General features: G+C 37.8%; 1 protein-coding gene and 1 non-coding gene across 4 annotated transcripts; both read left to right on the forward strand.

Moving 5' to 3' along the window:
- The first annotated feature begins 206 nt into the window (after window positions 1-206).
- Window positions 207-18,559, forward strand: wdr88 (WD repeat domain 88). Of its 3 annotated transcripts, XM_062961739.1 has the most exons (11): window positions 207-3,567; window positions 3,691-3,801; window positions 6,132-6,220; window positions 8,267-8,330; window positions 8,458-8,596; window positions 10,563-10,692; window positions 12,872-13,056; window positions 15,399-15,481; window positions 15,880-15,948; window positions 16,159-16,251; window positions 17,698-18,559. In XM_062961739.1, the coding sequence occupies exons 1-11, from the start codon at window positions 3,391-3,393 to the stop codon at window positions 17,833-17,835; spliced, it is 1,278 nt and encodes a 425-aa protein (XP_062817809.1). In that variant the 5' UTR covers window positions 207-3,390; the 3' UTR covers window positions 17,836-18,559. The 3 variants fall into 3 exon arrangements, with proteins under 3 accessions (XP_062817809.1, XP_062817808.1, XP_062817810.1); XM_062961738.1 differs by having other exon boundaries at window positions 207-3,801; XM_062961740.1 differs by lacking the exons at window positions 15,399-15,481; window positions 16,159-16,251; window positions 17,698-18,559 and having other exon boundaries at window positions 207-3,801; window positions 15,880-15,949.
- A 5,121-nt stretch (window positions 18,560-23,680) lies between these two features.
- trnat-agu (transfer RNA threonine (anticodon AGU)) lies at window positions 23,681-23,754 on the forward strand. The gene has a single exon. It is a non-coding gene; the product is annotated as a tRNA-Thr (tRNA).
- Window positions 23,755-23,771: the final 17 nt, after the last annotated feature.

Below are 23,771 nucleotides of genomic sequence, written 5' to 3' on the forward strand. Positions count from 1 at the left end.
ACCAGCATTAAGATAAACAAGATGCCCACATCCTCTATATAGAAAGTAGATGTGCTGTCAGTTGACTCATACTACATTATTGGGGATGTCATCATGTCTCCTAGCACACTAGTTTTGTTCTGTGAGGCAAATAATAATAATAATAATAATAATAATAATAATAATAATAATAATAATAATAATAATAATAATAATTAATAAGGAGCAAGCCATCAGAACAAATGCAATCAAGGCCAAGATCGAAAAATCAGCTGATGACCCAAAGTGCAGACTGTGCAAGGAAACAGATGAAACCATTGATCATATCCTCAGCTGCTGTAAGAAAATTGCACAGACAGACTACAAACAGAGGCACAACTATGTGGCCCAAATGATTCATTGGAACTTATGCCTCAAGTATCACCTCCCTGCAGTTAAGAACTGGTGGGATCACAAACCTGCAAAAGTATTGGAAAATGAGCACGCAAAGATACTGTGGGACTTCCGAATCCAGACTGACAAAGTTCTGGAACACAACACACCAGACATCACAGTTGTGGAAAAGAACAAGGTTTGGATCATTGATGTTGCCATCCCAGGTGACAGTCGCATTGAAGAAAAACAACAGGAAAAACTCAGCCGCTATCAGGACCTCAAGATTGAACTTCAAAGACTCTGGCAGAAACCAGTGCAGGTGGTCCCAGTGGTGATGGGCACACTGGGTGCTGTGCCAAAAGATCTCAGCCGGCATTTGGAAACAATAGACATTGACAAAATTACGATCTGCCAACTGCAAAAGGCCACCTTACTGGGATCTGCACGCATCATCCGAAAATACATCACACAGTCCTAGACACTTGGGAAGTGTTCGACGTGATTTTGTGAAACGAAATCCAGCATATCTATCTTGTTTGCTGTGTCATAATAAAATAATAATAACAATAATAATAATAACAACAACAACCTCTTGTATATGCAGCTTGTTTGTCCAAGACGGGAAATCCAGGTGGTTTCTATTGATGTCTTTCAGCATTTTCCACCTCCTAATTCTTCCTAATAATCCTACTTTCCAGGATGGGCTTAATAAGTAATAAGATCTGCCAACGGAAAGGTAGCCAGTTCGAAACCAGAAATTAGGTACCTCTAATTTAGCAGGGGGGGGGGGGGGGTATTTTACGACACCATAAAATGCTGATGACTGAAAAGAAGAAGGAAGTCCTGATGTCTCTCTGTCATAGAAAATGGAGCAACAGCACCACCCTGTGGCTGAACCCAAGCACAACCTCCAAGGCACTGAAGCTGGACCAAACACAACATCCCTCCTTTCTGTCTGTTTTGTTAGGTCGGTCCAAACAGCATTGAATGTTTGCTTTGTATGTGTATTGTAATCCACCCTCCGTCCTCTTGGGAAGATAGGGTGGAATATAAATAAAATTATTATTATTATTATTATTATTATTATTATTATTATTATTATTATTATATTGAGGAGAAGGGAGTAGGCTTATTTTCTGTTGCTCTGGAGACAATGACACTACAGAGCAATGGATCTGAATTGCAGGGAAAGGAATTCCACCAAAACAAGTAAGGATCTGAGCTGTTTGACGGTAGAATATGCTGCCTCGGAGGAATGTGGTGGTCTCTTCTAGGGTTGGATCGGATGGCTCTTGGGGGTTTCTTCCAACTTATATAATTCTGTTTAACAAAAAATAAATACCATCATATAGTACAGTGGGGACTTGACTTAAGAGTGTCTTGACTTAAGAGCAATTTGGGTTGGATCGGGTGGCTCTTGAGGTCTCTTCCAACTTATATGATTCTGTTTAACAACAAATAAATACCGTAATGTAGTACAGTGGGGATTTTACTTAAGAGTGTCTTGACTTAAGAGCAATTTGGGTTGGATCAGATGGCTCCTGGGGTCTCTTCCAACTTACATGATTCTGTTTAACAACAAATAAATACCATCATGTAGTACAGTGGGGACTTGACTTAAAAGTGTCCTGACTTAAGAGCAATTTGGGTTAGATCGGATTGCTCTTGAGGTCTCTTCGAATTTATATGATTCTGTTTAGCAACAAATAAATACCATCATGTAGTACAGTGGGGACTTGACTTAAGAGTGTCTTGACTTAAGAGCCATTTGGGTTGGATCGGGTGGCTCTTGGGGTCTCTTCCAACTTATATGATTCTGTTTAACAACAAATACCATCATGTAATACAGTGGGGACTTGACTTAAGAGTGCCCTGACTTAAGAGCAATTTGGGTTGGATCGGATGGCTCTTGAGGTCTCTTCCAATTTATATTATTCTGTTTAACAACAAATAAATACCATCATGTAGTACAGTGGGGACTTAAGAGTGTCCTGACTTAAGAGCAATTTGGGTTGGATCGGATGGCTCTTGGGGTCTCTTCCAATTTATATGATTCTGTTTAACAACAAATAAATACCATCATGTAGTACAGTGGGGACTTGACTTAAGAGTGTCCTGACTTAAGAGCAATTAGGGTTGGATCGGATGGATCTTGGGGTCTCTTCCAACTTATATGATTCTGTTTAACAACAAATAAATACCATCATGTAGTACAGTGGGGATTTGACTTAAGAGTGTCCTGACTTAAGAGCAATTAGGGTTGGATCGGATTGCTCTTGAGGTCTCTTCCAATTTATATGATTCTGTTTAACAACAAATACCATCATGTAATACAGTGGGGACTTGACTTAAGAGTGCCCTGACTTAAGAGCAATTTGGGTTGGATCGGGTGGCTCTTGGTGTCTCTTCCAACTTATATGATTCTGTTTAACAACAAATACCATCATGTAATACAGTGGGGCTTGACTTAAGAGTGCCCTGACTTAAGAGCAATTTGGGTTGGATCGCATGGCTCTTGAGGTCTCTTCCAATTTATATGATTCTGTTTAACAACAAATAAATACCATCATGTAGTACAGTGGGGACTTAAGAGTGTCCTGACTTAAGAGCAATTTGGGTTGGATCGGATGGCTCTTGGGGTCTCTTCCAATTTATATGATTCTGTTTAACAACAAATAAATACCATCATGTAGTACAGTGGGGACTTGACTTAAGAGTGTCCTGACTTAAGAGCATTTTGAGTTAAGAGCTGTCGTTTGAACTGGTCACTGAACAAATTAAACTCTTGAGTCAAGGTATCCCTGTATTAAGATTTAATTGGAAAGCACAACGGAGAGTGGGAATTTTTTTGGAAGGAGATTATCACACGGCGCTGCTAAAATGTACTGTTGTTCCACTTTAACTGTGGAATTTTGGGGTTTATAGTTCCGTAAGGCCCGGGAGCTGAGAATTTTCAAAGCCGACCCCTGAACTGCAAAGCCCAGGGTTCCGCAAAAGGCAGTGCGGCAGTTGGAGCAGAGCCACAGCGCTGTAATCATGTCGAGTGATGATAATATCAAGCGGAAAGAGCGCTGGCTGAAGGCGGGGAAGGCCGCCAGGAAGGTGTCCGCCTTCCCAAAGAAGCCTCGGCAGTCAATCCAGGAGACCGACCCCTTGGCCGTTTCGGGCCCATTGCTGGAGCCGTGGGAAGGAGACCACGAGAAGCTCGCCAAGGTCAGGCCGCAGGAGATCAGTTCTAATTTAGTTTACCGTTCAAGCAAAATCATAGTGTCGCAATTACAAAAAACAATGGTGGAAAATAAGCGCAAGAGTGCTTTTCTTCTGTCCTTTCAACAGATTCATTTCAAAATCTTAAGAGGACATTCCGATACCGTGATTTCCTGTCATTTCTGTTTCGACGACACAAAAGTCATTTCAGGCTCGTATGACAGCACCGTGAAACTCTGGGTAAGTTTGCTATAAACCCCAAGCAAATAATAATTATAATAATCACCTAGAAGATCAGGGGGCAGAGGACCCTTACAAGTAAAACAAGCAGTCAAAGAAGAAGAACATGCCCTGGCAGAATATGTAAAGCAAAGTGAAGAACCTGCTTTGACTGAAGTCAAAAATCAGAAACTCCTCAAAGCACTGCAGACAAAAACCAGTACAAGAAAACTGCACTACAAACTAGAGCTGACAGCTGGCACAACAAAACATTGCATGGAAAGTTCCTTGACAAAATTGAAGGAAAAGCTGACAAGGAGAAGACCTGGCTCTGGCTCACAAATGGGACCCTGAAGAAGGAGACAGAAGGCCTGATCCTTGCAACTCAGGAGCAAGACATCAAAACAAAGGCAATTCAGGCCAAGATCGAAAAATCAGCTGATGACCCAAAATGCAGACTGTGCAAGGAAACTGACAAAACCATGGATCATATCCTCAGTTGCTGTAAGAAAATTGGACAGACAGACTACAAACAGAGGCACAACTATGTGGCCCAAATGATTCATTGGAACTTATGCCTCAAGTACCACCTCCCAGCAGCAAAGAACTGGTGGGATCACAAACCTGCAAAAGTATTGGAAAATGAGCATGCAAAAATACTGTGGGACTTCCGAATCCAGACTGACAAAGTTCTGGAACACAACACACCAGACCTCACAGTTGTGGAAAAGAACAAGGTTTGGATCATTGATGTCGCCATCCCAGGTGACAGTCGCATTGACGAAAAACAACAGGAAAAACTCAGCCGCTCTCAGGACCTCAAGATTGAACTTCAAAGACTCTGGCAGAAACCAGTGCAGGTGGTCCCGGTGGTGATGGGCACACTGGGTGCCGTGCCAAAAGATCTCAGCCGGCATTTGGAAACAATAGACATTGACAAAATTACGATCTGCCAACTGCAAAAGGCCACCCTACTGGGATCTGCGCGCATCATCCGAAAATACATCACACAGTCCTAGACACTTGGGAAGTGTTCGACTTGTGGTTTTGTGAAACGAAATCCAGCATGTCTATCTTGCTTGCTGTGTCATACAATGTTGTTGTGTCAATAATAATAATAATAACTTTATTTTTATATCTTGCCACCATCTCCCCAAGGGGACTCGGGCGGCTTACATGGGGCAAAGCCTGACAACACAATAAAAAATAAAAAGCAATCCACAGTATAAAAATAGGATAAAAATAGCAATATTGTAACAATAAATAATAAGTAATTGCATTGTTTTAAAATCGGAACCATGATTCACCCATATAATACATTAATTACATATTATATTACAGTAGAGTCTCACTTATCCAACATAAACGGGCCGGCAGAACGTTGGATAAGCGAATATGTTGGATAATAAGGAGAGATTAAGGAAAAGCCTATTAAACATCAAATTAGGTTATGATTTTACAAATGAAGCACCAAAACATCACGTGAGACAACAAATTTGGCAGAAAAAGTAGTTAAATACGCAGTAATGCTATGTAGTAATTACTGTATTTATGAATTTAGCACCAAAATATCACGATATATTGAAAACATTGACTACAAAAATACGTTGGATAATCCAGAACGTTGGATAAGCGAGTGTTGGATAAGTGAGACTCTACTGTATATTATATTATATTATATTATATTATATTATATTATATTATATTATATTATATTATATTATATTATACCTTTTAGTTTATTTCATAGGGATCCATATTAAAATTATTTTAATATTTGAAAGAATTCATTCTATGCATTGCAAAGGCCGCTGTATAAATGTAATGTGTGTATGTACTTTTAGATTGAGTAAAACACTATGTAATAAGTAATTGCATTGTTTTAAAATCAGAACCATGATTCACCCATATCATACATTAATTACATATTATTATATTATATTATATTATATTATATTATATTATATTATATTATATTATATTATATTATATTATACGGACTGCAGACCTCAAAAATCATTAGCTGATAACGCAGCTATTTGTCACATATATGCTTTCTTCATTAAGGAACCTACTGTAATTTTTAAAAAATTAATGTTACACCTTTTAGTTTGTTTTATAGGGATCTGTATTAAAATTATATTAATATTTGAAAGAATTCATTCTATGCATTGCGAAGTTCACTGTATAAATGTAATGTGTGCATGTACTTTTAGATTGAGTAAAACACTGTGCAATTGTCTATTGAAAACAGCCCGTTCCTGTTCAAATAGTGCCATGTTTATAACTTGCACTTTTTGTTTTATACTTATGAACTACTTAACAACTAAACCTGTCTTTATTTGTTAAAGGACACTGTCAGTGCTCAATCTATTCAGACGTTTGAGAACGAGCACACTGGGCCAGTTTCTGAATGCTGCTTGAGTCCAGATAATAAAAGGTGATTTGTTATCTATATATAGTGTCCGTTCCTCCACTAAACAACAAAAGTACAAGCCCCAGAACCTAGAAATTTGGCAACACAACCCACCATCCTTGCCCCTAGGTTCCGACAACAAAAAGAAAAGAAAAATGAAGTCCTAATTAGAGGGAGAGGAATAATTGTTTTTATCCAATTGCTGCCAGTTAGAAGGCTAAGCTCCGCCCACTTGGTCTCCTAGCAACCCACTCAGCCCAGTGTTAATAAAAGAATAAAAAATAAATAAATACAAATAATACAATAAAAAATAAACACTAAAATAATTAAAAACACTAAAAAATTAATACAATAAAATACTATAATAACAAAATAACTAAAAATCATAAAATATAATAAATAAAAAAGATAAGTTACAATAAAATTAATTAAAAAATACAAATAACGTCAAATAAAAATTCCACAATAATTTTTAACCAATACCACCACCACTTTGCCACAGCAACGCGTGGCCGGGCACAGCTAGTATTTCATATAGTATTAAGTAATATTAAAAAACTAATCATACAGTGAACTGAATGATTTCCCTTTATAATTTCCAGGGAAGGAACAATTGCAAAAAAGAACAGACAGTGCAGTCCTAGCTCAAAAATCCTAGTTTAATTCAGTGGAATTATGATGTTTCCAAAATACATGTATGCATGCGGTCAGGACTCGGTTTCCACAGATTCTGCATTGATTGAATCAATCAATGCAGCTTGAAAATATTCCAAAATAATATTCAAAATATTATTAGTATTTTATTAATGTATTATTATTATTATTAACATATTATTATTATTATTAACGTATTATTATTAGTAGTATTTTATTAATGTATAATTATTATTATTATTAATTATTATTAACCTTTTGTTAAACACATATGTAAGGATTAATGGAGGCAAGGAATCAGGCGCTTTACAGCACCAACAAAATATACCGTATATACTCGAATATAAGCCGACTCGAATATAAGCCGAGGCATCTAATTTTACCACAAAAAAACTGGGAAATCATTGCCTCAAGTATAAGCCGAAGGTGGTAAATTTCAGAAATAAAAATAGATACCAAAAATTATATTAATTGAGGCATCAGTAGGTTAAATGTTTTTGAATAGTTACATAAAGCTCAAATTTAAGATAAGACTGTCCAACTCTGATCCAATCATTATTCTCATCTTCTTCAATGTAAATGTGCTTATGTATCCTTTTAATAATAATAGAGTAAAATAATACATGTAATAATAATAATAAATACAGGAAAATAATACATGTCATAATAAATAGAGTAGAATAATAAATGTAATAATAATAATAATAATAATAATAATAATAATAATAATAATAATAAGATCAGAGTGAAATAATAAATGTATTATTAATAATAATAAAAATAAAGTAAAATAAATGTAATAGTAGCAACAATAATAGAGTACAATAATAAATGTAATAATAATAGAGTAAAATAATAAATGTAATAATACAGTAGAGTCTCACTTATCCAACATAAACGGGCCGGCAGAATGTTTGATAAGTGAATATGTTGGATAATAAGGAGGCATTAAGGAAAAGCCTATTAAACATCAAATAAGGTTATGATTTTACAAATGAAGCACCAAAACATCATGTTAGACAACAAATTTGGCAGAAAAAGTAGTTCAATACGCAGTAATGCTATGTAGTAATTACTGTATTTATGAATTTAGCACCAAAATATCACGATATATTGAAAACCTTGACTACAAAAATGTGTTGGATAATCCAGAATGTTGGATAAGCGAGTGTTGGATAAGTGAGACTCTACTGTACCAATAATAATAGAGAAAAATAATAAATGTACCATATATTCTCAAGTATAAGCTGACCCAAATATAAGCCATCCAGGACCCTCACCCGAGTATAAGCCAAGGGAGGCTTTTTCAGTCCTAAAAAAAGGGCTGAAAAACTAGGCTTATACTCGAGTATATACAGTATGTCTAAATTGCTTGTTTTTGCTGCCTTTGAACATGCAATTTCTTTAATTATCTAGGTTGATAACAGCATCGTATGATAAGAGTCTAAAGGCCTGGGACGTTGAAACAGGAAAAGTGCTTGTATGTAATCAACTTTTTGAAAGTCTCTCTATTAATTAGGAACTAAAGTTTTACGAAATCATGGAACTCTAGGCTGTTGTTATTCCCCTTGAAGCATAAACTTAACCGTTCTTGTTTTCCTCTCTAGTGGTCTTTAGAGCAGGATGGAGTTATAACCACATGTGACATTTCTCATGATGGTAAATATGTCGTCTCTGGTTCCGATTTGGAAAATGCTTTGTTCATCTGCGATATGGAACACGCTAAACCAGTGGCATACATCAGAGGTAATATTTTTAGACTTTGGTCAACATATTTTTATTTGTTCCTAGTGAGAACCTTGAGTGGAGATGTCAGAAAGGGGGAGAAATCCTTCCAAAAATCCCACCTCTGACACCGATTGCGGAGATGTGGAGGAGTTCCTATTAATTAATTATATTTATATTATATATCCACTGCCACCAATATAAAGATGCTTTTATAATGCTGCCACCAAATGTTAAGGGGATTATCAACTCTTGCCACCACTATTGGAAGATTTAGTCACTGGCTACTTAGAGAGGAGATTTTTAAATCTTGGTTTTTCTTTCTTCTTCTTCTTTATTCTTGATGTGTGTATATATGACAGAGACTGAGATGTTTGAGAGAACAATAACAAGTTTATTCAGGCACAAGCTTAATGGTTACAATAACTTCTCTTCTTGTTTGAGGCACTTAGATTAATAGTTGCAATAACAGAATGAGTGATTCAAACATCACTTCTTTCTCCACTGCTTTAACCTGCAGTCACCCTGTGAATTTCAGTCACAGACTATCTGTTCCTTATCTGGAAACAGACTACCTTAAAATAAGTCACCAAACTTATTTTAAACTGATTCAAAAACCAAACATTTGAGTCTCCCTGATTCTCCAACTGAGAATCAGCCTTCCCTGTGTCTCAACAGAACACAGACTCTAAAATCAACCTTCCCTATAGTTCTCTGACCACAGACTGACTGAGTTTCTTTTCAAACTCTCTTCTGCCAAATGACAGTTGGCTCCGCCCACGTTTCTATGGCAACCACTCATGAGAGCAGAGTAACTGAAATACTGACTCTTTTAAAACACAGTTTTAAATTACTTTTAAAACGCAGTTAAACATGACATCAGTAAACTAAAATTCATACTTCTTTACACCTTGTTTCAACTGAAGTTCTTCAGGTCATTTTATATGGCCCTACATACTCATATATAAGTCTGCGGTGACCTTCAGTTTTCCTCTTGGTTCTTCATCCTCCTTTCAAGCAGCAACCAAGGCCTCAGAAATAGCAAGGCCTCACTGAGTACAGAGCCATCTTCTCCAGGCAGTACTCAATTTTCCAGTTAACACATACATCACAGTGTCTTTGCAAACCATAATAACTAATATTTACTACGGTGAAGCCCCCCCCCCCCGGCATGGCCAGAGTTGAGCACAGCCTCCAGATGCCGGAAATTGAAAAAGATGGGAAGAAGCCTTTACCTCTGTCTATGTATTGTCTGTCCTTGTTAACTGTATAACAGCATTGAATGTTTGCCGTATATGTGTTCTGTAATCCACCCTGAGTCCCCTTGGGCAGATAGAAAAGAATATAAATAAATTATATAATATTATTATCCCTAAAATGTCAGAGAATCGGCGGGCCCGACTGATTGATGAGCCAGGTCTCACCTCTGCCCATCCGCCAGACCACTCTGCACACGGCAAAAGTGGTACCGACCAAGAACAACAACTTCGCTGATTTATATCTGCTGAATCTCAGCGGCACTGAAGCTTTATTTACAGTGCTAATTGACCAAAACTATCAGGACACATGTTGCATGTGCAAGATCAAACATGGAGCATGTCCGTTTCTCTCAAAGTCCGTTCTTGCATTCCACAGCCTGTGATGTATCTTCCTGTCATGTAGCACAAATGGAAGTCTTTGTCATTTGCCCTTCCAGCAATCAATCAAATCTCGCTGCAATTAACCTCTTGACTGCTGGAATGCTTTCTGGAACGAACGCACACATATAGATTATAGATTTCACTCATTATCACAAAAACACTTACATAAAATTGGGGGTGCATCTTAGAATCGCGGATGCATCTAATGTATTTTTGTTGCTACTGAAATTAGGGCTTGTCTTAAATCAGTGGTGGTGCCTTAGAATCAGAGAAATATGGTCATTCTTTTCTGAGATAATGAAACGTGCAAAAAGCAGTTTACTAACTTTAGACGTGCAAACTTTCAGAGCATCACAGAAGCACGGTGAGAAAATGCCGTTTTGATCCTCATAACCAACGCATAGCCACGATATCCTCAGACATGTCTATCAAATTCTGGGATATGATATCACAGTCCACTACGATAGCAATAGAAAGGTAAGAGATTGTGATGTGCCAATGATGTGCTTTGTTGTTATACTACTGTTTGTTAAATTGCAGAATGGATAGAAGCCAAACTGTTAAAGTTTGCTGTTGACCTAAGCAGCTTGAAAGCAGATGTGTCTGTCAGTAGAAAATTCTAGGTACCACTTAATGTGGGGAGGTTAATTTAACTTAATTTTTGATACCATAAAACTGCCGATGGCGTGCGAAGAGCATGAGGAAGTGCTACCATCAAAAGGACTTGGCTTCACAGTGGAATCGAGCATATCCTCATAAAGCCGGAAGCTGGAAAAATGTTAAATAGCTTCTAATAGTCTGTCTGTATATGTCGTATGCTTGATAATGGCATTGAATATTTGCCATGTATATGTGCATTGTGATCCGCCTTGAGTCCCTTTCGGGGTGAGGAAGGCGGAATATAAATACTGTAAATAAATGAATAAATTTGCAATGGACTGCATTCAGAGCCGGCCCTAGGTATTTTTCAAGTGTAGGCGAACAGAATTTTGGCGCCCCCCCAAACCAATCACTGAAAAATAAAAGCGTTGGATAAGCGAAAATGTTGGATAATAAGGAAGTATAAAGGAAAAGCCTATAAAACATCAAATTACATTATGATTTTAAAAATTAAGCACCAAAACATCATGTTTTACAACAAATCAATAGAAAAAGCAGTTCAATACATGGTAATGTTATGTAGGAATTACTATATTTGCAAATTTAGCACTAAACATTGAACAGGGATATAGGGCAGTGTGGACTTAGATAACCCAGATAGCCCTCAGTATTAAAAAAAAAAACCCTCTAAAATCAGGACAATAAATAAAGAACAACACTCTGAAAACAGAAGAAATCCAGACAGTAAACAATCAGGGACAGCTAACTCCTCCCAAAAAAAGATTCTCCCAGGCAAGAAGAAGCCAGGCCTTGAAGCCACAGGGCCATTAAATGCTAATCAAGGTGATTAATTATAACATTCACACCTGCTTCAAAGAAAAGTTCTTTCTCCCACCCTGGACCTTCTACAGATATATAAACCCCACATACCTAGCTTCCAAGTTCCTACAGACCTCACAATCTCTGAAGGCCCCAAAGGTAGGCTTGCGTGGTGCGAAGGTGGGTCTGCGTGGCCGCTGGAAGGCCCGAAAGAGAAGGAGGTGGAGAGTGGTGCCCTCCTCCCAGGACGATGGTGCCCCCGGGACGATGGCGCCACAGGCAAATGCCTATTTCGCCTTATGGTTGGACCGCCTCTGACTGCATTTCAGAACCATGCTAATTTTTTAAAACAGAAGTGGCATGAGAAGTAATGAGGATAGCAGGTTTATTTATTTATCATTTATTTATTAGCGACATTTATATCCTGCCCTTCTCACCCTGAAGGGGACTCAGGGCGGCGTACATTAATATGTACATACAATATATTATACTAGCTGTGCCCGGCACACGTTGGCTGTGGCAAAGTGGTGGTGGTATGGGTTAAAAATTGTTGTGTAATTTTTATTTGACATTATTTGCATTTTTTAATTAATTTTATTGTAAGTTATATTTTTATTTATGATATTTTATTATTTTCATGTATTATTTTTAGTTATTTTCTGTTATTATAGTATTTTATTGTATTAATTTTTTAGTGTTTTTTATTATTTTTTATTGGGTTGCTAGGAGACCAAGTTGGAAGAACGTAGCCTTCTAACTGGCAGCAATTGGATAAAAGCAATTATTCCTCTCTATCTCTAATTAGGACTTTATTTTTCTTTTCTTTTTGTTGTATCAACCTAGAGGCGTGGATGATGGGTTGTGTTGTCAAATTTCGAGGTTGGGGGGCCTGTAGTTTTGTGGGTCGCCGTGATGCCATCACTCTTTTATATATATAGATTATTAGTATAGCACAATATAAGCATTATATATTACTATATTGTACTATAACATTATATTGTAATATTATTAGTAATATTACATGTAATATAAATATACCATTATAATAGATTATTATTATTATTATTATTATTATTATTATTATTATTATTATTATTATACAGGTTGGCAGCTTATCGTCTGGTATTCCCTGCAGTACTAATGCCAAAGTATCAAATAGTGCTTGCCCAATACATCAATATATTATCTTGTAAAATGTCATAGTATATCGTTGTAGTGATTATAGTATCTGTTTCAGCGCACACAACAACGCCGTTGCAGATTGCTGTTTCTCCTTGGATGGTCATTACTTGTGCACAGCAGGTTGGGATGAAGATGTAAAGTTATGGGATATCAGGACGGGAGAGTTTCGTTCCCACGGGCCTATTACATTGGAACAAGGCCACATAGGCATTGTTGGCTGTTGTGACATTAGCAAAGATGGTGAGTTCAGTGATCATAGAATAAGGCCACAGAGATCCAAGAGACTTCAAGGGTTTTCCACTTCATGCCCTGCCATACAGGAAAATAATAATAATAATAATAATAATAATAATAATAATAATAATAATGCAAAAGGCCACCCGACTGGGATCTGTGCGCATCATCTGAAAATACATCACAGAGTCCTAGACACTTGGGAAGTGTTCGACTTGTGATTTTGTGAAACGAAATCCAGCATATCTATCTCGTTTGCTGTGTCATACAACAACAACAACAACAATCCTAAACACTTGGGAAGTGTTCGACTTGTGATTTTGTAATATGAAATCCAGCATACATATCTCGTTTGCTGTGTCATACAACAACAACAAAAACAATAATAATAATAATTAAAAAAAAACACTTGGGAAGTGTTTGACTTGTGATTTTGCAATATGAAATCCAGCATATATATCTCGTTTGCTGTGTCATACAACAACAACAACAACATGTCCGTTCCTGGAAGGTGTAGGACCCAAGAAATAGGCTCACACCGCTGGTCGCAATGGAAAACTTTATTGAATCCGCCTTGCCAAGATGACTGCAAAAGCTTTTACTGACTCTCTTCCGCTTTTCCCCTCAGTATATGGGGTTGTTGCCTTCCCCCTCCTCCTTCTCCATCCACACCTCCCTTTCCTTTTGTCCTTTCCCACGTTTGAAGACCAGACCCTGTCATAAATCAGCCTATCCCGCCAAATGGTCTCCTTCCTCTGTCCTCTTGTAGTCAGGCTGCGAAAAGACCAGCTTTGATGATGCTGTTCTTTGTTGCACCCTGACACAACAACAACAACAATAATCCTAAACACTTGGGAAGTCTTTGACTTGTGATTTTGTGAAACGAAATCCAGCATATCTATCTCGTTTGCTGTGTCATACAATAATAATAATAATAATAATAATAATAATAATAATAATAATAATAAGGCCAAGATCGAAAAATCAGCTGATGACCCAAAATACAGACTGTGCAAGGAAACCGATGAAACCATTGATCATATCCTCAGCTCCTGTAAGAAAATCGCACAGACAGACTACAAACAGAGGCACAACTATGTGGCCCAAATGATCCATTGGAACTTATGCCTCAAGTACCACCTCCCAGCAGCAAAGAACTGGTGGGATCACAAACCTGCAAAAGTAAAATGAGCACGCAAAGATACTGTGGGACTTTTGAATCCAGACTGACAAAGTTCTGGAACACAACACACCAGACATCACAGTTGTGGAAAAGAAAAAGGTTTGGATCATTGATGTTGCCATCCCAGGTGACAGTCGCATTGACGAAAAACAACAGGAAAAACTCAGCCGCTCTCAGGACCTCAAGACTGAACTTCAAAGACTCTGGCAGAAACCAGTGCAGGTGGTCCCGGTGGTGATGGGCACATTGGATGCCGTGCCAAAAGATTTCAGCCGGCATTTGAAAACAATAGACATTGACAAAATTACGATCTGTCAATTGCAAAAGGCCACCCTTTCGCATCATCCGAAAATACATCACACAGTCCTAGACACTTGGGAAGTGTTCGACTTGTGATTTTGTGATACGAAATCCAGCATATCTATCTCGCTTGCTGTGTAATAATAAAATAATAATAACAATAATAATAATAACTTTATTTTTATCCCGCCTCCATCTCCCCGAAGGGACTCGGGGCGGCTAACACAGGGCCAAGCCCAAAACAATTACAATGAAACAAGATAAAATACATACAAGACACACAACAACAATCTGATACAATGCTTATACAGTATCGAAGTAAAATAAAACATAGTAATAATAGCATAATAAAACAAAGCATAAAAACAATTCAAAATTTATTCAATGTCACAGGGCTCCATCGTCTTTTGAATGCGGAGGGCCAATTGTACAGTAGAGTCTCACTTATCCAACATAAACGGGCCGGCAGAACGTTGGATAAGCGAATATGTTGGATAATAAGGAGGGATTAAGAAAAAGCCTATTACACATCAGATTAAGTTATGATTTTACAAATTAAACACCAAAAGATCATGTTTAGCAACAAATTTGACAGAAAAAGTAGTTCAATACGCAGTAATGCTATGTAGTAATTACTGTATTTACGAATTTAGCACCAAAATATCATGATGTATTGAAAACATTGACTACAAAAATGCGTTGGATAATCCAGAATGTTGGATAAGCGAGTGTTGGATAAGTGAGACTCTACTGTACAATATTTCAGTTGTTTTCATGGTCACATATATTATGCAAGTGTGCACTTTGGTTCATTTAGCAACCAAACATAATGTAATCACGTATGACATTGCCATTTATATTTCAGCATCAGTTGTGGTATCTGGAGGTTATGACAAAACAATTGTTATCTGGGATTCACGAGAAGCATTTAAAAAGCTCACTTTGAAGGTACGATACTAGCTTTTAACTTTGGGAACGGAGCACAGGATGTGTTGCTCTCCTAGAAATTAGCTCTGAAATTCCAACATATTATTATTATTACTAGCTTTGCCCGGCCATGCATTGCTTGTTTGGTTCAGCTGTTGCGGTTTTTGGGCTTTTGTTGGCCCTGTGATTGTGTGTGTAGTGTAATTGTGTTGTATCTTACTGGAGGCGGGGGTGATGGATTGTGTTGCAAATTTTGGAGTTTGGGGAGTTTTGGGTTTTGTTGTTTTGTGCGTCGCCGTGACGCCAAAAGCCTTTTATATATAGAGATGCACAATAATTTCACTACTTGCCACAACTACCGTCTTTGCACTCTACTTATTGTTTTACCTAATGAAAAATATATCATTTTTTCCCCCTAGGGTCATGACGATTGGGTGATGGACATTGCACTCAGTAATGACAAGAAGAGGCTTGTTTCTTCCTCAAAGGTATCAGAAAACCTATTGACATAATAGTAAAGTTACTGGGAAAATGTAATATTAGAATGCACCTAGAATGCTAGGTGTGTGCAAAAGGATTAGGACATTTGTAGAGATACCAAGATACTTGTTTATAAGGCTGTTGTCCTTCCCATTCTATTGATGGGAGAGGAAAAATATGTGCATCTGTTAATTAATGAAATATTCCAACTCTTTTAGGACTGTACTCTGAGAGTGTGGGACATTGGAAACGCAAATGCTGTTCCTTTGGTGATACAAGCCATAAAAACAAGCGGTTCCAAGATAGCAAAGGTCAGTATATGATTTGACTGATCATACCGACAGATGGCCACCCAGCTTCTGAATAATAATAATAATAATAATAATAATAATAATAATAATAATAATATAGACTTGGAAGACCATCCAGTCCAACCCCATTCTGCCATACAGGAAAAGCACCATCAAAGCCCTCCCGACAGATGGCCATTCAGTCTCTGAATAATAATAATAATAATATAGAGTTGGAAGAGGCCCCAAAGACCATCCAGTCCAACCCCATTCTGCCATGCAGAAAAAGCACCATCAAAGCCCTCCCGACAGATGGCCATCCAGTCTCTGAATAATAATAATATAGAGTTGGAAGAGACCCCCAAAGACCATCCAGTCCAACCCCATTCTGCCATGCAAGAAAAGCACCATCAAAGCCCCCACAATAGATGGCCACCCAGCCTGTTGTTATTATTATTATTAATAATAATAATAATAATAATAATAATAATAATAATATAGAGTTGGAAGAGACTCCCAAAGACCATCCAGTCCAACCCCATTCTGCAAGAAAAGCACCATCAAAGCCTCCCTGACAGATGGCCACCCAGCCTCTGTTTAATAATAATAATAATAATAATAATAATAATAATAATAATAATAATAATAATAATAATAATATACAGTAATAATACAGTAATAATAATAATAATAATAATAATAATAATAATAATAATAATATAGAGTTGGAAGAGACCCCCAAAGAACATCCAATCCAATCCCATTCTTCCATGCAGGAAAAGCATCATCAAAGCCTCCCTGACAGATGGCCACCCAGCCTCTTGTTTAATAATAATAATAATAATAATAATAATAATAATAATAACAGTAATAATACAGTAAGGATGATGATGATGATAATGATAATAATAATAATAATAATAATAATAATAATAATAATATAGAGTTGAAAGAGGTCCCCAAAGACCATCCAGTCCAACCCCATTCTGTCATGCAGGAAAAGCACCATCAAAACCCCCCTGACAGATGGCCACCCAGCCTCTGAATAATGATAATGATAATGATAATAATAATAATAATAATAATAATAATAATAATATAGAGTTGGACCATCCAGTCCAACCCCATTCTTTAAGAAAAGCACCATCAAACCCCCCCCCCCCCGACAGATGGCCATCCAGCCATCTGGCAGGTGCAGTAGACTTATATGTTTGAGTTCACAGGTGAATAAATAAATACAGACCAAAGGTTGGAGCCAGATTGTGCCTGCAATCCCATTAGTACATACTGTAGGAATATGTATGATGTAAATTTCATTTCCGTTGTGATCAATCCTTAATTGTTTTCCTTCTGAGCCGTTGCTCTTAAATCTTCTCAGAACAGACCCATATGCCCTATTGTTTTTCGGAAATAAAAAGGAATCTTATATTGGAATGACCGATGACTTTATTTCCTTTGAAAATCCAGTGTGAAAATTGCGAGAAGCCCTTCCTGATCTTTCAGAACGAGGAAAAAGAAGTGGAGACCAAATGCGTTTTCTGTCGACTGGCAACTCAGACCGAAATTGTTTTGCCAAGGCCTCCTCCTTTTCCTCCTGATTTTTGAATGCTGATATGTTTTCTACCTAATTTCTACCTTTATTTTGGTATATAAAAGCTATTGTTATCTTCTTGCATAGAATTCAAAACCTTTTTCTTAATTTAATTTTTAATTTGGAATTTACAATACAGAACATATAACTTTTTGCATGTGCCTCCATCATTGGGTTAATCAATAAATGACATTAGTATTAGATAATGGTATAACTGTATAGAGATTCATTGCACGGACATCCAGCAAAATGTCATTTTAATTAAATAAATAAAAATGTGTTAATGTTTGTAAACCTGTAAAGATGATGAGGCAAGAAAATATATATTTAAAAAAAAACTTTTACATGTAGATCTGGAATTGTTTTCTAATAACATATGAAATGTGTGATTTGTTTTCACCGTAATTACACAATAAATTACACTAGGTAACGAAACATGAAAAAATGTTCCTGTTCCTGCTCTGAGAGTGTTGTGTGATACTTACTCGGAAAGTTGTTGTTGTTATCCTACTTTGTTTGTGTGGCTGCCACAAACTAGGTTGAATTGGTTGAGACTCAATGGTGAGACATTCATTGGAAAGAGTATTTGCCTCCTCAGGGTATATTTAGAATAAACATACACTGTGCTTTGACTGCAATGCAAACGGGGTTGGACTCGATAATTCCAGCCATGAAAGCCTTCGACAACACATCTATATATAAAAAAGGAAAATGGCATCGATCCACCGAGCAAAACAACAAAACTAAAGGCCCCCCAACCTAGAAAGTTGACAACACAACCCCTCATCCACACGTTCTTACAAACAAACTACACATCACTAACCTCCATGAAGCCAAAAAACCCCCAAAAACCAGAATGCACCCCTTTGTGACCCACCTTGATTGATACTAAACAGCCTTGCAGCTTCAAAGCCAGGCTGCCTCCTAGGCCACAGCAAAAAACTAAAGAAAAACATAAGAAAAAACACCACTTCGGTGTGAATTTTAAACCATTGTGTAGAAGGGACCTCATATAATCCTGTTCCAGGCAAATCATATAACATTATCAATATAATGGATAATAATTACTGTGCTCTAATAACAATACACAACTATATAATCTCTAAAATCAGGACACTAAATAAACAATAACACTCAGAACACAGGGGAATTCCACACAGGAAACAACCAGGCCCAGCTAACACCTCCCAACAAAGGATTCCCTCAGGCAGGAAGCAGCCAGGCTTGGAAGCTACAAGACCATTCAATGCTAAACAACTTAAATAATCACACCCAGCTAACATGTCCCAGTAAAGGATTCTTCCAAGTACTAACCAGGCAGACCTTCAAGCTGCAGGTCTATTCAATGCTAATCAAGGAGATCCATGGCAACACCTGCCTCAACCAGACAACAGTTCTTTCTACCACACTGCACGTTATTCCACACATATATTAACCCCTTTGTGGCCCACCTTGATTAACACTAAACAGCCTTGCAGCTTCAAAGCCAGACTTTGGAAACCACGGGGCTACTCCATCTCATTCAACCTAGCCTAGCAAGCATACCCTATGTAGAAAACGGCCAGGTTTTCAAGCAGCAAGGCTATTCACTGCAATTCCAACTGGCCACAGCAACGCGTGGCAGGGCACAGCTAGTATCTATATATATAAAATGATAAAGTTGTTTGCGCAGTGACTATAACAACAAAACTAAACATCCCAGAAATACGAAATTTGGCAACACAATGCAAAAGGCTTGCCTCCAGGTTACAACAACACAACCACACCACAAAACCACAATCCAGACCCACAAAACTCACAACAACACATCATGCGATAACAACACAACTAAACGCCCCAGAAATACAAAACTTGGCAACACAATGCAAAAGCCTTGCCTCCTAGTTGTAACAACACAACCACACCACAAAACCACACAGGACCCACAAAACTCACAACAACGCATCGTGACTATAACAAAACAACTAAACGCCCCAGAAATACGAAACTTGGCGGCACAATGCAAAAGCCTTCCCTCCAGGTTGTAACAACACAACCACACCACAAAACCACAATCCGGACCCATAAAACTCACAACGCCTCATGACTATAACAACACAACTAAAAGCCCCAGAAATACGAAACTTGGCACACAACTAAATGCCCCAGAAATACAAAACTTGACAACACAACGCAAAAGCCTTTCCTCCTGGTTGTAACAACACAACCACACCACAAAACCACAATCCGGATGCACAAAACTCACAACAAAGCATCGTGACTATAACAACACAACTAAACGCCCCAGAAATACGAAACTTGGCAAAACAACGAAAAGCCTTGCCTCCCAGTTGTAACAACACAATCACACCACAAAACACAATCCGGACCCACAAAACTCACAACAATGCATCGTAACTATAACACCACAACTAAACGCCCCAGAAATACAAAACTTGGCACACAACTACATGCCCCAGAAATACAAAACTTGACAACACAATGCAAAAGCCTTGCCTCCCAGTTGTAACAACACAACCAAACCACAAAACCACAATCTGGACCCACAAAACTCACAACAATGCATCGTGACTATAACAACACAACTAATTGCCCCAGAAATACAAAACTTGACAACACAACGCAAAAGCCTAATGTAGACTGACCAACACCACCAGACTAAGCCACAGCAACGCGTGGCAGGGCACAGCTAGTTATCTATATATATAAAATGATAAAGTTGTTTGCGCAGTGACTATAACAACAAAACTAAACATCCCAGAAATACGAAATTTGGCAACACAATGCAAAAGGCTTGCCTCCAGGTTACAACAACACAACCACACCACAAAACCACAATCCAGACCCACAAAACTCACAACAATGCATCATGTGATAACAACACAACTAAACACCCCAGAAATACAAAACTTGGCAACACAATGCAAAAGCCTTGCCTCCCAGTTGTAACAACACAACCACATCACAAAACCACACAGGACCCACAAAACTCACAACAACGCATCGTGACTATAACAACACAACTAAACGCCCCAGAAATACGAAACTTGGCAACACAACACAAAAGCATTCCCTCCTGATTGTAACAACACAACCACACCACAAAACCACAATCCGGACCCACAAAACTCACAACAATGCATCGTGACTATAACAACACAACTTAACGCCCCAGAAATACAAAACTTGGCACACAACTAAACGCCCCAGAAATACAAAACTTGGCAACACAACACAAAAGCCTTGCCTCTCAGTTGTAACAACACAACCACACCACAAAACCACAATCTGGACCCACAAAACTCACAACAACGCATTGTGACTATAACAAATACAAAATCTGACAACACAACTCATCCACCTCCCCAATCCCTACATTCACACTTGGCCTCCAAAAAAACAATTACGATAATAACAATTACAACAACAACAACAATAAGAATCAACACCATCACAGGCAAGAAGCAGCCAGGCACTGAGGCTGAGAGGCCAGTCAGTGCTACACTGGGCCTCCAAAAAACAATACAGTAGCATCTAACTTATCCAACCTTCATGACCACTACAACAACAATAATAATAAACACCTACACAGGCAAAACAAAAAAAAGACTATTGTACCACAATAAAAATATAAACCGCACTCAGCAGAATCAGACATTACAATTAACAACAAACCAAAGACAACAGGGATCTCAAGCAATTATCAATCAACACAAAAATTGAAGAAGGTAACAGACTTCAAATACTACTACTAATGTGAGTATAAAGAAGGTGGAGGTCACAGCATAAATACAACCTAATGTAGACTGAACAACACCACCAGACTAAGCCACAGCAACGCGTGGCCGGGCACAGCTAGTATATATATAAAAATGTAATGTGCGTTTTCCCCATGAAGTAAACAACAAAACCACTGAACCAAATCACACCAAATTTGACCACAAAAGACATAGTCATCCAATCTATGTCTTTCAATAAAAAACCCCCTAGAAAAATAAAGTCCAAATTACAGAGGATGAGGAAGAGCCGTTCTCCCCCTGGCTGCCAGTCAGAATGGTAGGCCCCGCCCCTTTTAGGCCCCACCCCCCTTTGTGTCATAGCAACCCCCTCAGCCACAATGGCGCCCGGGGGACAGGCAGCGTTCACTCTCAACAACACTCTGAAAACAGGGGAATTCCAGACATGAAACAATCAGGACCAGCTAACATCTTCCAACAAAGGATTTCCCCAGCCAGGAAGCAGCTAGGCTTTGAAGCTGAAAGGCCATTATTACATGCAAATCATTCTGGATAATTGCAGCATTCATACTTGCCTCCAACAGACAAAAAAAGGAACAACCAGAAATATTGCATATTCACAAGCTTTAGGGAATAACATATACTAACTACCACCAATTCCTCAATACTTTATTTCCCATATCACTACACTTTGCCACAGCAACACGTGGCTAGGCACAGCTAGTTATAATATAATCTATATATATAAAAGGGTAATGAAATTTTGGCCGAGGACAAAACAACAAAACTACACATCCCAGAAACACTAAACTTGGCAGCACAACCCCTCATCCATGCCTCTACGTTCATACAACAAAAAGGAAAGAAAAATACAGTCCTAATTAGAGGGAGAGGAATGTTTTTATCCAATTGCTGCCAGTAAGGCTAAGCTCCGCCCACTTGGTCTCCTAGCAACCCACTCAGACCAGGAGACAGGGAGAGTTAGGCCTCACTTAGGCCTCTTCCACACTGCCTATAAAATGCAGATTATCTGATTTTAACTGGATTATATGGCAGTGTAGACTCAAGGCCCTTCCACACAGCTATATAACCCATTTATAATGGACTTAAGGGCAGGGGAAAACCTTTACTCTTTAACTTAACTATCACCAATTCCTCAATACTTTATTTCCCATACCACCAGACTTCGCCATAGCAACGCGTGGCCGGGCACAGCTAGTGATATATATAATTAATATTATTATACTGTATTATTAGTATTATATTGTATTACAATATAATATTATGAATATTATATATTATTGTGAATTATATTGTACTAGCTGTGCCCGGCCACGTGTTGCTGTGGCAAAGTGGTGGTGGTATTGGTTAAAAATTGTTGTGTAATTTTTATTTGACTTTATTTGCATTTTTAAATTAATTTTATTGTAAGTTATATTTTTATTTATTATATTTTATTATTTTCTTGTATTATTTTTAGTTATTTTCTGTTATTATAGTATTTTATTGTATTAATTTTTTTAGTGTTTTTTATTATTTTTTATTGGTTTGCTAGGAGACCAAGCTGGAGGAGCTTAGCCTTCTAACTGGCAGCAATTGGATAAAAGCAATTATTCCTCTCTCTCTAATTAGGACTTTATTTTTCTTTTCTTTTTGTTGTATCAACCTAGAGGCGTGGATGAGGGGTTGTGTTGTCAAATTTCGAGGTTGGGCGGCTTGTAGTTTTGTTGTTTTGTGGGTCGCCGTGATGCCATCACTCTTTTATATATATAGATCTATGTATATATATGCATGTGTGTACATATTACTATTACATATTAAATTACTATATTGAACTATATCAATATATTGTAATATTATTAGTAATATTACATGTAATATATAATATTTAATTAATATTATTATAATTGCAAGTGAAAGGGGGTTTATTTAATCTTGCAAGGACATTGAAAGCCAAAAAAGTGGGGGAAAGCAGCCCAGATTATTGACAGATTAAAGGTAAACAACCTGCCAGCTGAGTTTGGACTCATTTGTGAGTTCCCAAGTGATGGAACGGCGACGCGCATGCGCCTTCTCCCTCCGTGGCATAGATGGCGCCGGCTCTCCCGCTCACCCAGCGGATGGCGCCGTGGCTTAGTTGGTTAAAGCGCCTGTCTAGTAAACAGGAGATCCTGGGTTCGAATCCCAGCGGTGCCTTCGAAGGAGGAGCCTTG

Source organism: Anolis carolinensis, unplaced genomic scaffold (assembly GCF_035594765.1).
Source record: "Anolis carolinensis isolate JA03-04 unplaced genomic scaffold, rAnoCar3.1.pri scaffold_9, whole genome shotgun sequence".
NCBI classification, from domain to species: Eukaryota; Metazoa; Chordata; class Lepidosauria; order Squamata; family Dactyloidae; genus Anolis; species Anolis carolinensis.

Coding starts and splice junctions, on each gene's coding strand:
- wdr88 (XM_062961738.1), top strand. CDS start 3,391: ATGTCGAGTGATGATAATATCAAGCGGAAAGAGCGCTGGCTGAAGGCG. Junction 8,597..10,562: donor ACCAGTGGCATACATCAGAG/GTAATATTTTTA, acceptor GCAAACTTTCAG/AGCATCACAGAAGCACGGTG. Junction 15,949..16,158: donor GGCTTGTTTCTTCCTCAAAG/GTATCAGAAAAC, acceptor CAACTCTTTTAG/GACTGTACTCTGAGAGTGTG.